Source organism: Polypterus senegalus, chromosome 16 (genome assembly GCF_016835505.1).
Source record: "Polypterus senegalus isolate Bchr_013 chromosome 16, ASM1683550v1, whole genome shotgun sequence".
Classification (NCBI taxonomy): domain Eukaryota; kingdom Metazoa; phylum Chordata; class Cladistia; order Polypteriformes; family Polypteridae; genus Polypterus; species Polypterus senegalus.
In genome coordinates this window covers 22,291,887-22,307,096 of record NC_053169.1, presented here as the reverse complement: position 1 = coordinate 22,307,096, position 15,210 = coordinate 22,291,887, and the positions used below count along the sequence as shown (strand labels likewise).

At 40.1% G+C, this 15,210-nt stretch overlaps 1 protein-coding gene across 2 annotated transcripts in view; it reads right to left on the bottom strand.

Annotated features, from left to right (window-relative positions):
* Positions 1-1,915: 1,915 nt before the first annotated feature.
* Positions 1,916-15,210, bottom strand: part of capn8 (calpain 8) — a 105,128-nt gene continuing 91,833 nt past the window's right edge. For both annotated transcript variants that reach the window (XM_039737840.1, XM_039737839.1), the window contains exons 18-21: positions 14,248-14,326; positions 13,762-13,878; positions 4,918-4,976; positions 1,916-2,905 (exon numbers count right to left, since the gene is read on the bottom strand). In XM_039737840.1, coding sequence (XP_039593774.1) covers positions 2,882-2,905; positions 4,918-4,976; positions 13,762-13,878; positions 14,248-14,326 — 279 coding nt within the window. In that variant the 3' untranslated portion in view covers positions 1,916-2,881. The remainder of the gene's footprint in view (positions 2,906-4,917; positions 4,977-13,761; positions 13,879-14,247; positions 14,327-15,210) is intronic.

Genomic DNA, 15,210 nt, shown 5'->3' with positions numbered 1-15,210 from the left:
AAAGCAGGATCTGGCCAATCATTAAACCAGTGATTCAGAAGCAGCAATGCGAATTCCGTCATGGCTGAGAAATGGCAGAGTAGATCTTTCCCCATCCTAATTATGCGGTCATTAGAGTTTACGCATTATATTTGCACTTGTATTACCAACCTGGAGATGGGTTATGACACACATTCTGTCAGAATATAGAGTTTGGAGCTGGTGTGATCCATTGTAGTACTCACGCTTGCAGAGTTGTGCCTGCATTCATGGTGCTCAGTTCATGAATAAGGTGTTTGGTCACATCTATTTAAGTTGGCTGAAACACTCCACTAAGGTTGCACGATGACTCTGTTGCATTTGTGATTTCCATGAACGAGATATCAAAGCACATCAAAGGGTTGATTCATATCCAGTATGGGACACAGAGGCTGTTTCAGGAGGATTCTAACCTTTTTGTGTCATCCGACTGTGATCTCCGGCCAACAATGGTAATGATGTGGTCAAAATGAAAATGAACACAAATCTAAGAGTACAGTCCTCTTCTAGAAAAAAAGGCCAGCGTGCAGGCAAAAGAGCAGGGAGCAGCTGCTGTAAGTGGAGGCGTTTAACTAGCACGGGGTCTTGTTCATGAGTAAAAAGTAGACATGATCATGAAACTGAATTGCCAATGGGTATTACGGCAGACACTGTGCTGGAAGGAACTGAACAAAGCAACTGAAATGAGATTCCTCTTCAAGGTTTTGGGTTTACAGTTTATTTTACAGTTTATTTTTGTATGGCCCAAAATCACACAGGAAGTGCCGCAATGGGCTTTAACAGGCCCTGCCTCTTGACAGCCCCCCAGCCTTGACTCTCTACGAAGACAAGGAAAAACTCCCAAAAAAAAACTCTAGTAGGGGGAATAAAATGGAAGAAACCTTGGGAAAGGCAGTCCAAAGAGAGACCCCTTTCCAGGTAGGTTGGGTGTGCAGTGGCTGTCAAAAAGAAGGGGGTCAATACAATACAATACACAGAACAGAACAAATCCTCAATACAGTAATGGCCTCTTGACAGCCCCCCAGCCTTGACTCTCTAAGAAGACAAGGAAAAACTCCCAAAAAACCTTGTAGGGTTTCAGAATCGAGTAGGAAGATTGATTGTTGAGGAAGAGATTAGAATGCTGGCACTGCTAGAATAAGAGAAACCACTTAAAATGGATGAGAACAAGGGACATTTGCAAGGAATGTATCTTTGGAATGGTCAATGCACAGTTGGGAATTCCCCAGAAGAAACTGGAGGCTGTTTCTAGGAAAATGCAGTTAGGCTGAATTTAAATCAACGGGCGTTATGCCTTGGCTCTGTGGTGCACTAGTGGAATCACTTATGGAGTGATGCAAGCGTTTTTAACGAAATTGCTGCAAAGACGACATAGCAGCTTTATAAAGCTGTGGAGTGGAGAACAACCAAGTGCATTCTTAGACTAAAGGGGTGTCCTGTTCTGAGAGTCCTAGGGAATTAAACTTCTGTAGTCCTGCGTAGTGAAGGCTACATGGTGAACTCATCCTACTATTTAAAATTCTTAAAGGCATCCACAAAATGGATCCAGCAGCATTCTTTCAGTTAAACAGTGAATTACATATTTGAGGACACTAGTGCAACATAGGGGGTCAAGGATATAGGAGATTAAACACTTATTTACACAAAGTGCAGTGAGAATCCAGAATAAATGACTTAGTGATGTTGTTAAGGAGAAAACTTTTTAAAAGCAGCTGGGTGACACAACGTAGTAATTAGCTAACCTGGCGAGCTTGAGGTCTCCTCTCATTTGTAAAACTTCTTACGCTCTTACAGTTCACTATTTCAGTGGCTCTCACCAAGACAAGGCACTACAGAGAACAAACTGAAATGTGCAGATTTACGCTTCCATCTGATCAGACAAACAGCAAACACAGAGTGAAGTCACCAAATATATTTATTTAAGATTACACAGCAAACACCAGAATTCTAAAGACTCCACATCCCTTTGGCTGAGCATAACAGTACTTTGATTCAACTGCCCAAAAATCACCAACAGCAAATCAAAATAAATAAAAAAAAGCCATTAATGTCAGCAGAACAGACCAAATAAAGGGACATCAATTCCTCTGTGCTCCCCACCAACATGAAGTGTGTCAACTGAAAACCCAAATCCGCTCCTACTAATAAAGCTTGTCCATTTTATCTCGGTCATCCTAAAGTGTTTTTTATTCAAAAAATGTGTTCAGTAGTTTTCTTCAACATTTCAAAGAAAATAATCTCTCCATATTATTACTATTTTATGATAATAATCTGTTTCCGAAAATAATATGATGAACTGCAGCACAGGTGTAGTTAAACATAAATTTATATTTGACCACTTTTTAAAATTTAATAATGCACAAATCTGCTGTGTTGTGTGTTAATTTGGCAAGAAGTGTCAATTCTGCAAATCGAATTTGAGAAAACCTTAATACAAGAAAAGATTTATAATACCATTCAATATGAAAGTCTGCACAAACATACAAGAAAATCCAGATGATAAACATACGATAATATGGAATTGAAGTGACCTGATGCAATCCTTTATCTTAAGTTTGGTTTTTTTTTTGTCATTATGGTAAACTCCTACATTTTAATGTTTGATACGTTAATGCTGTTTTAACCATATTATTGATGAAGTACATTATTCTCTCATTTGGTAAAGTTTGTATATAGTTTTTTGCAATTTGTATTAGTTATCTACATTTCTGTTTATGCATCACACCTAGGGGAATTTGTATGAGTTGGGTCTTAATCATAAAAATAAGGCAAAGTTAAAAGGATTTTGAACTCAGTTGCCATTAACTTTGTGCTTCATTAATGCTTGGTCTTCTTGTTCTACTGCTGGTATTGGAATCTTCAATTAATACATGCCAAGAAGCAGCCACTGAAAGAAAAGAAAGGGACAGGAAGACCATTCAGAACAGTGATGAAGACGTGTCTGCTTGATAATAATATAACTTGTCCTAAGCACAATGAATAATACCAACTAAAGCCATGTTCTAAAGATGCAAAGTATAATGGCACAGCAAGTAGCATTGACTCTTAAAATGGTCCAACATGAGTTCGTATGTCCTACGATGAACTGGCATCCCATTCCGGATTGGATGTTTCACTTCTTGGGAATGATGCAGCCAAGTTTCTCACAATGCTACAATGGAATAAATGGCTTTAGAGAATCGATAATTGAGATATTTCTAAATTTCTAAAGGACACAGGTAACAGGGAGGTGTACTGAGAACCAGGCACTGCGTGTGTGAAGAACGAAAGAAAGCCTATGAAGAAAAATGTGAAAATTCTACGCAAACAGTGTTAAGGATTTTTAGCGATTTCAACCCAGTCCTCTGCTGCTTCTGCTGCTTTGAAGATGATGCTGTAACTAATGTATTTAATATCACCTCATAATATCCTAGCCGTACTTATTTCATATACTGATCACTTTCAGGTGGAAACTGAAAATTTATCATAACCAGGCTAAGCGTATGGCTTTTTAACATTTGGAAAATGAAATTTTTTGTTAAGCCTATAATTTTTTTATAGCTTTTTTTAATTATCTAGTATGGGATGCCCGTTTATCTCAGGGCATATTGGACTACACAACCGCACTACTTTTATCTAACCTGCACATTTTCAGGGTGGTGGAGGATTCCCGAGCAACTGGAGAAAATGTGTGAGTGGATGAGTGTGGGAATCCACACAAGCAATGACTAGGCCAAAGCAGCAGTCTTGTGGGCATTTCATCAGTCTAGAGTTCTGGTGAACTGGGTGGTTTTCTTCTTAGGTACTGATGAGTTATTAAGAGCTACTTCATTACAGCAGTATAGCCATGCCAAATTTCTTTCTTCTTTGTAAATCTCCTGGAGCATTCATTCTGTCTGTAATCCTTTGCAATGCATGCTCAGTGGAGGTTACTCTATCGGACATACAGGGACAATACTAGTGTTTTTTTTTATTAATCTTGTAGTATTAGGGTGTTGTACTGTGCTTAGCCATTATGGATGCAAGCGGAAGTCAAGCAAAATTATACATTTTATTGGCTAACTGAATAGATTGCAATATGCAAGCTTTTGAGGCAGCTCAGATCCCTTCTTCAGACAGGTTATAATCAAACTGCCTCTAAAGCTTGCATACTGTGATCAGTTCAGTTAAATCTGAGCAAATTCTGAACAGAGTGTCAGTCCAGTGCTGAGTGAACATGCTCCCACTCAAACACACACTAGGGACAATTTAGCAATGCCCATTCACCTTATCAGAATGTCTTTGGACAGTAGGTCGGCACCCACCTGTACACAGGGTGAACATGCAATCTCCACATAGGGAGCCCCCAAGACATGAACCCCAATCTGCTTGTTGTAAGGTGGCAGTACTACCACTTGGCCACCATATGTATCTATGTAAGGATGACAAGTCAAGTAAAATGACACCTTTTATTGGCTAACTAAAAATAGTACAATATGCAAACTTTCGAGGCAACTCAGGCCTCTTCTTCAGGCAAGATTATATTGCCTGAAAAGGGGGCCTGAGTCTTGCCTGAAGAAGCAGCTTGAGTTGCTTCGAAAGCTTGAATATTATAATCTTTCTAGTTAGCCAATAAAAGGTGTCATTTTGCTTGACTTCTCACTACATTTATAATGGTCATTCGAGCAGCAATGGGCAGAAGGCAGCAAAGAGCCCTTGAGAGGATACCCACCTATCGATACATACACTGGATGAACTTAATATACCTTTGCTCCCATCAACTAATTTTATCTGATTTAAAAAACTCAAATTCAATACCCCAATCTCTGCCCTGTGCTGGCTTACTGTATATATTTATTTTTGTTATTTTGTAGTTTTCAGGATAAGTAAATATATCCATAGACAATGAAAAATAAACATACAAAAGCAAGAGTAACTTACCTGCCCCAAGGTCAGCTGAATGGTTCCACTTTTAGCCGTATCAACTGTGTTAAACATTTCTGTGAAGAGAGAAAATAAGGAAGCAATTTTAACCATACTGTAAAAGGGGGACATGCATTCATACTTAAGTGGCACCTTAAACATTAGTGATTAAAACATTTGTAAGTAACCCAGCCACAGGGAATGTAAAACCAGTGTATTTCTTTGTGCTGGTCCCAAACCCAGATAAATGGGGAGGGTTACGTCTGGAAGGGCATCAGGTGTAAAATTTTGCCAAATCAACATGCAGACACCAATACAAATTTCCATACTGGATCGGTCGAGCCCCGGGTTAACAACAACCGCCACCAGTACTGTTAGCCAACAGGATGCTGACGGAAATTGGGCTGCTATTGGCCAAAGAAGAAGTAGAAGAAGAGGCGGGAGATGTGTCTGGATGCAGAGAGGAGGAAGGTGAAGAGAGTGGAAATGAGGGTAGGAACTTTGAACATTGGCAGTATGACTGGTAAGGAAAGAGAGATAGCAGATATGATGGAGAGAAGGAAGGTTGATATATTGTGTGTGCAAGAAACTAAATGGAAGGGGAGTAAGGCCAGGTGGATTGGAGATGGATTCAAATTGTTCTATCATGATGTGGATGGGAGGAGAATTGGGGTCGAAGCTATTCTGAAGGAACAGTATGTCAAGAGTGTTTTGAAGGTGATAGCAGTGTCAGACCGATTAATGATTATGTAGCTGCAAACTGGAGGTGTGATGATGAATGCTGTTAGTGCATACGCCCTGCAAGTTGGATGTGTGATGGATGAGAAAGAAGAATTTTGGAGTGAGTTGGATGAAGTGATGAACAGTGTACCCAAGGGACAGAAAGTGATGATTGGAGCGGATTTCAATGGACATGTTGGTGAAGGGAACAGAAGAGACGAGGAGATGATGGGCAGGTATGGTTTCAAGGAGAGGAATGAAGAAGGTCAGATGATAGTGGACTTTGCCAAAAGGATGGACATGGCTGTGGTGAATATGTATTTTAAGAAGAGGGAGGAACATAGGGTTACATACAAGAGTGGAGGAAGATGCACACAGGTGGATTACATCCTATGCAGAAGAATCAATCTGAAGGAGATTGTAGACTGCAAAGTGGTGGCATGGGGAAAGTATAGTTAAGCAGCATAGGATGGTGGTCTGTAGGATGACATTGGAGATCAAGAAGAGGAAGAGAGTGAGGGCAGAGCCAAGGATCAAATGGTGGAAGTTGAAAACAGAAGACTGCAAGGTTGAGTTTAGGCAGGAAGTGAGAAAGGCACTGGGTGGCAGTGAAGAGTTACCAGACAGCTGGGCAACTACAGCAGATGTAGTAAGGGTGACAGCAAGAAGGGTGCTTGGCATGACATCTACACAGTGGAAGGAGGAAAAGTAAGCCTGGTGGTGGAACGAGGAGGTACAGGAGAGTATACAGAGGAAGAGGATGGTGAAGAAGAAGTGGGATAGTCAGAGAGATGCAGAAAGTAGACAAGAGTTCAAGGAGATAAGGCGCAAGTTGAAGAGGAGGTGGTGATGGCTAAAGAAAAGGCGTATGATGAATTGTATGAAAGGTGGGACACTAAGGGGGGAGAAAAGGACCTGTACTGATTGGCTAGACTGAGGGACCGAGCTGGGAAAGATGTGCAGCAGCTTAGGGTGATAAAGGATAAAGATGTACTCACAAACGAGGAGAGTGTGTTGAGCAGATGGAAAGAGTACTTTGAGAGGCTGATGAATGAAGAGAATGAGAGAGGGAGAAGGTTGGATGATGTGGAGATAGTGAATCAGGAAGTGCAACGGATTAGCAAGGAGGAAGTAAGGACAGCTTTGAAGAGGATGAAAAATGGAAAGTCTATTGGTCCAGATGACATACCTATGGAAGCATGGAGGTGTTTAGGAGAGATGGCAGTGGAGTTTTTAACCAGATTCTTTAATAGAATCTTGGAAAGTGAGAGGATGCCTGAGGAGTAGAAAACAAGTCTACTGGTGCAGATATTTAAGAATAAGGGGGATGTGCAGGACTGAAGTAACTACAGGGGTATAAAATTGATGAGCCACAGCATGAAGTTATGGGAAAGAGTAGTGGAAGCTAGGTTAAGAAGTGACGTGATGATTAGTGAGCAGCAGTATGGTTTCATACCAAGAAAGAACACCACAGATGCAATGTTTGCTCTGAGGATGTTGATGGACAAGTTTAGAGAAGGCCAGAAGGAGTTGCATTGTGTCTTTGTGGACCTGGAGAAAGCATATGACAGGGTGCCTCGAGAGGAGCTGTGGTATTGTATGAGGAGGTCGAGAGTGGCAGAGAAGTACGTAAGAGTTGATGGTGAGAATGCAGGGAGTAGAGTTGACGAAAGTGGTTTGCCATTTGGTGGATGCAGCAACGTGTAATCAGCGCATGTTCCCAACCCCTCTCTCTTATTCTTATACCCTTTGGATTGAGCTACCACCCTTGAAATTTCTGTGTATGTAATAACTGCCCATCTGCTGATTTCTTAGTCATCTTTCACTGCATTTTGTGTATGACATCTTTTTCTTTGCTGTTCACTTGACCTTGGTTTCCTGATATACCTGAACAGGTTTCTGACATTTATTAACCATTTATGCTATTTCCTTAATATGAATGGTATAATTTAATATGGACAGCATATAAAACACTTTATCCTAATGGGTATGTGACCCCATGTCTAATTTTTCTTCCACAAATTTCACTAGAAGCAGATACTGAGAGCTGAAGGGAGAGAAATCTGGCTAGGCCGCCTAAAGAAATTTTAAAAACGATAACACAAGTGAATAATAAAAATGAATACCCTTGGCTTGGCAAAAAAATTAAAAGATTCAAATTGGTAATGTTTTTGTAAAAAAGCACTTTGATGGTCTTAACTATAAAAAGCGTCTCAGAAAGTGTTAATGACTAAAATGAAAGTCAAGAGTGTGGCCACACTTCCATTATTACAACAAATGCATCTTTTCATTTGCGGAAAGTGAATTCCTGGTATTGGAAAGCAGTTGCTGATATGTAAATACTGCACAAAAAGGCCTTATACTGTATACAAGCAAAATATTATTTGAAAAAATTTGTTTTCATGGAAGGACTCAAGCATTTTCCACCAGAAACAAAATGTAAACAATCCGATAATTGTATTTTCTACCTCTGGAATCTCAGTATTTAGTTAACTGCATTTTAAATTTAAACTTTGTGCCAGTTCAGTTAGAAATCTGGTTTACATTTACATAAAAGTTTCAGATTACTAAAGCGTGCTGAGTTTAGACCCTCTATCACATAATTTTCTTTCCTTAATGAAAAATTGAAAATGCAGCAGAATTCTTCTCACCAGTTGGCTGATATACAATGCTATCTTACACTTTACTAGAAGTTGCACAGATAAACAGTAGTGAATTAAAAATGAATATACAGTACAGTATTTTAATTTATAGCAAATGATTCCAATAATGTAATCTTGACAAAAATCTTTCTCTGTAATGTTTATAAAATAGATATACAGTGCCTATTAAATTTATTCACCACTTTGGAAAGTTTTCACATTTTATTATTATACAACATTGAAATACAGTTGATTTAATTTGGATTTTTTTGACATTGATCAGCAGAAAATAAATTCTATAATGTCAAAGTGAAAACAGGTATAAATTAATTACAAATATAGAACATAAAATAATAGACTAACGCAGTATTCACCCCTTCAAGCCAGTATTCAGTAGATGAAACCTTTGGCAGCCATGACATCTCTCAGTCTGTGTCTCAATCAGCTTTGCACATTTGGACACATCACATTTTCTCAGTTTTTTTTTACAAACCTGCTCAATCCCTGTCAGGTTGCATAGAGATTGTGAGTGAACAGCCACAAATTCTCATTTGGATTGATATCTGGACTCCGACTTGGCCACGGCCACTTCATTGTTATATTATTGTTTTTAAGCCATTCTTGTGTAGTTTTAGCTTAATGCTTGGGCTTATTACCTTGCAGGAAAGCAAATCTTCTCCCAAGCCATAGACTCTTGTAGACTACATCACGTTTTCCTCCAGGATTTTCCTGTATAATGTTTTTCTTCTTAAAAGGCTCCCAGGGCCTGCTCCCCACAGAATGAAGGTGCCAGCACCAGGCTTCACAATGGGGATGAAACATGCCATTCAGTCTGATGATCAGGAAATGTTGGTCTCAACAATCAGACAACAGACCCTTCTTCCAGCTCACTTCAGAGTCTCCCATCTGTATTCTGGCTAACTCCAAGATTGTAACGATGCGGGTTTGCTGCATGCTCCCATCGTCCGTCTGGGAGCCCTTGAACCCAACACCGTCGGTAATGTCATCGATGAGCTCGGCAGTGAGGCACAACAAGTGGAGCAAGGGGATGGTGTAAAAAGTGCCAAGTGCTTTTATTAAAATCAACAACAAAAACAAAGTGTCTAAATAAAGTGCTGTGCTTTCCAAAAACTCTTCAAAAAATAATCCATTAAAATGAGTGAAATCGTGGAGGTTAAAATCCAATAGAAAAAAGTCTTCATTAAATACAAGGTTAAAATAATGCTGAAAGCAGTCTCTTTAAAAACAAGCCCGGTACATTCTTTAACATGGTGACCCCCCTGCTTCTTCCTATCCAGGCTTTGCAAAAGGGGAGCAACTTTACCTGCAGCTGTCCTTCATTCTTCCTTCTGGTCTGGAGGGTCCCGATTCCTGGCTTCGGTTCAGCACTTTCCCCAGACCGAGACTTAGGTTCCTAAATGGCCAAGACTCCCACGCTGGGGAATCCATCTCCCAAGCCTCCCGACTCCCGCTGTCTTCTCGGTCTTACGCAGCCTGCCGTCCTTCTTCTGATCACTCCAGCTCCTTGATCGCACAGCTGGAGCGACCGCTTGCTTCTGCCCCACCGAGTGTCAGCCAAACACCCCTGCTTGGGCTCACTGTCAAGCTGCCTGCCTGCGAGTGTTCGCTCACAGGCTCACACCGGATCTTTCCACACTGCTTCCTGCAACCTCTGACTCTTTTTCTTTTTTTCTCTCCCCAGTAGCCGCCTCGCGCTTCTTTTTATGATGAGGACGTGGCAGCTGTAGCAATCAGCAGCTCCTGGGAACAATTACGGATGTGGATGGTTTCTCACCTGTGCACTTAGCTAAGAAATGCCCACAACACGAATCCCCCTGGAACTGCTTCAGCCACTCAACCACCACGCCCCCGCGCTAAGCTGCAAGTGCGGCGATTATTTATTTAAAACGGGCCTCTTGACGTGAGCTGTGGACCCGCTATACCACAAAGATGTTGCATGTTTTCTTAACAGTGACTTTCTCTTTGTTCCATCTCCCATACAGTTTTGACTAATGAAGCACTCAGGTAGAGTTGCTGTCCGCACAGTCTCTCTAGTCTCAGTGAGTGTAGCTTGTAACTCCGTCAGAGTCCTCGTAGGTCTCTTGGTGGCCTCCTTCACTAGTCTTCTTTCATCATCACTCAGTTTCTGTGTGCGGCCTGCTCTAGGAAGATTTACAGCAGTGCCGTACCCTTTTCATTTCTTAATGATTGACTTAACTGGATATTTAGAGACTTAGGTATTTTCTTCTCTCCATTGTCTGACTTGTGCTTGTCAATCATCTTTTTACAGAGTTACCTGGAGTAATCTTTTGTCTTCGTTGTTTAAGTTAAGCCACCAAATTGACCCTCCACAAGCTGGACCATCCAAATAAGGTGCATTTGGGCTACAATCAAATGAAACCATAGACAGGTGTTCTCCAGTGAAGTAATTCTGTGACTTCTAAAACCAACTGTCAAACCAGTGCTGATTTAGATATGTCGTATTAGTGGGGGTGAATACTAATGCAATTAGTTATTTTGTGTTTTATATTTGTAAGTAATTTAAGCCTCTTTGCATACATATGTTTTCACTTTCACACTAAAGAGCCTTTTTCTGTTGGTTAATGTCAAAGAAGCCAAATTAAATCTTCTGTGATTCAGTGTTGTACAGCAATAACTTGTAAACTTCCAAGGGGGTGAATGCTTTTTTATAACCACTTTATGCACCTACACAAACTCCAACACAGTATGGTACGCCTTCCTAAGTAAGCTCCAGGGATTAATGTTTAGACACTTCTCATGTGGCCTGGTGGTGCAGTGGTAGTGCTGCTGCCTCGCAGTAAGAAGACCAGAGTTTGCGTCCTGGGTCCTCCTTGCCTGGAGTTTGTATGTTCTCCTTGTGTCTCCGTGGGTTTCCTCTGGGTACTCTAGTTTCCTCCCACAGTACAAAAGCATACAGGTTAGGTGGGTTGACGATACTAAAAACTGGCCCTAGTGTGTATGTTTGGGGTGTGTGTGGCTGTCTCCTCAACTGCTAGATCTCAGTTGGGGTTAAGTGTTGTAAATTGATGCACTGGGGTGTGATTTTTAAAGAGAAGTTTACTGCCTTGAGTTTTTAACCTCATTTTTAAACGATTATTTATTGATTGTTTTTAATCTTCACTTTTTATGGATTATTTCTTTATTGAACATTTGAAGCACTGCACTTTAATTTGGACACTGTTTTAATCACTTTATGCACCAACCCCTTGTCTGGATGTATATGTCCTCATCTGCCAGGCTCATCTCAGTAACATTATCAATGATGGTGGGTTCAAGAGGCTCCTGGTTACAACAGGAGCATGGAGCCAGCACATACTGTCACACAACCTGTCCATGGTTTGTTATTGCCTTGAGCCCTATGCTATCCGGGATAGCCTCCAGCACTCCCCACAACCCTGTTCAGGTCTAAGCAGGTTAGAAAATGAATGACTGACTGACATTTTCTTCTCATTGAGATTTTACAAGTTATGGAGAGGTTCTTCTCAGGCTGATTCTGCGTCAATTCAACGGCTGAGTTGTGAGTGAAGGCAATCTCAATAACACCATATACAGAGTGTGCACACATATACAAAAGTGTCTCATTTTCATACCAAACTGTATACAAATTTAAATAAATAGCAGAAATGTACATACTGCATATATAGTAGACTTAAAATATCATGTACAACTTACTACTGAATTATCACCTCTGCCTACCCCAGGGTTACTGTGAGGAGCTTTACTCAAAGAAAACAACTCCATCGAGTTTTAATTCTGACCCAGTGACTGATTGTGTGGGGTCTGCACATTCTCCCCACATATTCACAAAATGAGGCAGCATTGTATTTTCCTCCTGGATTTTGATTTTCCTTCCACATCACAAAGATTTAAATTAATTGACCCTGTATGACTGAATGAGGATGAGCACACATTAAGAACACGATTTAAAAATAGACTGTGAAAATAAACAATATACAGGGATAGGTTTACTTCTTTGCACATATTAAATAGCTAGATATACTTTATATTACAAGGTCTTTTTCTTTTAAGCATTTTATGTTTTGGCCACCAATTAACCTAATATGCACATGTTTAAGGAAAATTGGAGTGGTTACAATAGTGTAAACCCATGTCGGCATGAAGGGAATGTGTGAACTCCACACAGATGGTGCTCAGAGCAGCATTTTCATCCAAAAAATGGGGCTGTTAGGGAGCACCACTAAGCACTGTTCCACTAATCTATCTATTTTGTATTAACAGCTCTATGTTTGTAAATCTGTGCAGTATTTCTGTGCTTGTAAACTGAAGTGTGCAATATAAAGATAAACAAAAATGAATGCAACATTCTGACTGAGAAAAAACTATCCATGTTAATAAATGGAGAAGTGTGTGTGTGTGTGTGTGTCTGTCCATCTGGGCTATGTCTCTGTTATATGCCATTTGATATGGGATTTGTGAAAGTAGTGCTAATGTCTGTGATGCGCCATCTGTTGGAATGAAATGTGCAATGTGCTTTAATTGTACAAATATTTGTGATGCACAATCTATTGGATTGAAAAATGCAATTAATTTTAGTCCTACATTACAAAATACATTCCAATTGATGGTGCACTGCAAGTTTTAACATCGAATATACTGAGGTCTATGTTGATTACTTAGATTTCAACCAGTCTTAGACGGGCAGCACAGCTAATCTGAAATGATTCGAATGGGTTTCTTCATACACTCATATTGGGAATTTCTATTTAAATATAGTAATTTCATTTGGATAAATAACAATTATATTTCAGAATTAACATTAAGACTGTTAATTATACTGAAAGAAAGCTTTACTTTGTTATGTAAGAATGGGAAATGGGTGTTGCAGTGATTCTAAACTGGGCATTATGAATGTTCTGCCATATGTTTTTGATAAGTTGGCAACTTGAAACTGGCCCATTATGAGTGAGTGAGTGAGTGTGCATTGAGTTCATGTTAAGTTTTCCTCTTAATTTTTAGTTTGTGTTTTCATTTTTTTCCGTTTGTGATTTGTGGTTTGTGGCCACCTTAGGCACCCAATCCCTGGTCCCATCTTACAACTGGTGCTGCAAGGATGACTGCTGTCAACTCTGACCTGGACATGCGGTTTAGAAAATGCATGAATGGAGACGGGAAAATGACAGAATGGTAACACATACTCTTTTGTACAGCAGTAAATAGTTTCTGAAGTGTGGAGATGGTCACTGAAGAAAGGGGAAAAGCAAGTAGGACACATGAACTACAATAAGGGAGACCAGATTTGGTGTCAGACAGTTGCTGCAGGTTATGAGCCGCCAATGTCATATGCATTTTTTTTACAGTGGTACTACAACACTTTATAACAAAATCAGAAATTATTCTTTGCTCAAAAAAGAAGTCAAGATGTGAATTAGGAATTGTTTTTGTAGTATTAACTGTACCTAACCAGCATCTCTTGCATTAGCCTTCAGAAAGAGCCATAGTTAAGTTAAAAATATCTTACTGAAAAGCATCTCCAGACGAATAAGACATCCCACAAAACTGTCAAAGTCAACGGCAAAAGCGTCATCCGAAAACCGATGAGCAACAGCTTGTATTAATTCATTGTTGAGCTGGAAACCTGCAATTGCAAAATATAACAATGTACTGAGCACACTGGGGAAAAGTATTTTAGAAACACAATTGTAAAAGATATATTGAAGTGCTCAAATGTTTACCATTTGAAATATAAAAATTAATTTTCTTGAGTCAGATATGGTTGGATTTCCAATAAAAAACTAAAAAACATTTTTCCAGTTGTACGTTAATACAAAGTTAACACTCTGATATACTGTGTGCAACTAAACATTTTTTCTGAATTGAGGAACTCAACGTTTTGAGAATCTCACTGGTTCTACAATTACCACTCTTATGACTAATATGAAAGTGCCGCAAACACAGATGTCAATGTCTCAGGAGAGTTTGTGTTCTAAAGGATACTCAGTCATACCTGCTTCCAGTACTGCCCCTCTCATTTCATGAGAACTCATGGTACCAGATCCATCAGTATCATATTTTTTAAAAATGTTCTGGAAAATCAAAAAAGTAAGCACTAACTTCTCATTTTTCAATATACAGTGCATTTAGAAAGCATGTTGTCACCTTCACATTATACGTTATACTGCAGTCTTATACTAAAATTGGTTTAAACTCATTTTACCCTGATCAAGCAACCCTCAATACTTCAGAATAACAAAAGGAAAACAGGATTGTGTTAAAGCAAGTAGGAGTCTGTGGCAGTGCTGGAGTTTAGTGACAGTGCAGCTCAGGCTTGTAGTTGTAAGAGCGTGCTGCTGGAAATCTGTGCAGGTGTGAGGTGATCAGGGGAAAGTGAGCTGATTGCTTGTTAACATGCAGACATGATCAGCTCAGATGCTCCTCACTGACACTCTGCTGGCCAGTAAGCAAAGCACCTGCATCCACAGAGTATTAAAGACTCTAAGTAGGACAAATGAAAAAGGGTAAAGAAAAGACTGAGAAAGAAAGACATTAGGGGCGGCACGGTGGTTCAGTGGGTGGCACTGCTGCCTCACAGTTAGGAGACCCGAGTTTGCATGTTCTCCCCATGTCTGCGTGGGTTTCCTCCCACAGTCCAAAGACATGCAGGTTAGATGGATTGGCGATTCTACATTGTCCCTAGTGTTTGCTAGGTGTGTGGGTGTGTTGCGCACCCTGCGGTGGTGGGCTGGTGACACGGTGAGAACAAGCAAACTCCACACAGGGAGGACCTGGGAAGCGAACCCGGGTCTGTGAACTGCAGGGCAGCAGCGCTACCACTGTGCCACCGTGCTGCCCATCACCTATATATACTGTATATACTATATTACAATTGGATCTATTAATTTCATTTGTCCATGATGTTTTGTGAACTGCAAGTTTTACTTACTATAATGAAACATATTATGACTTCAAT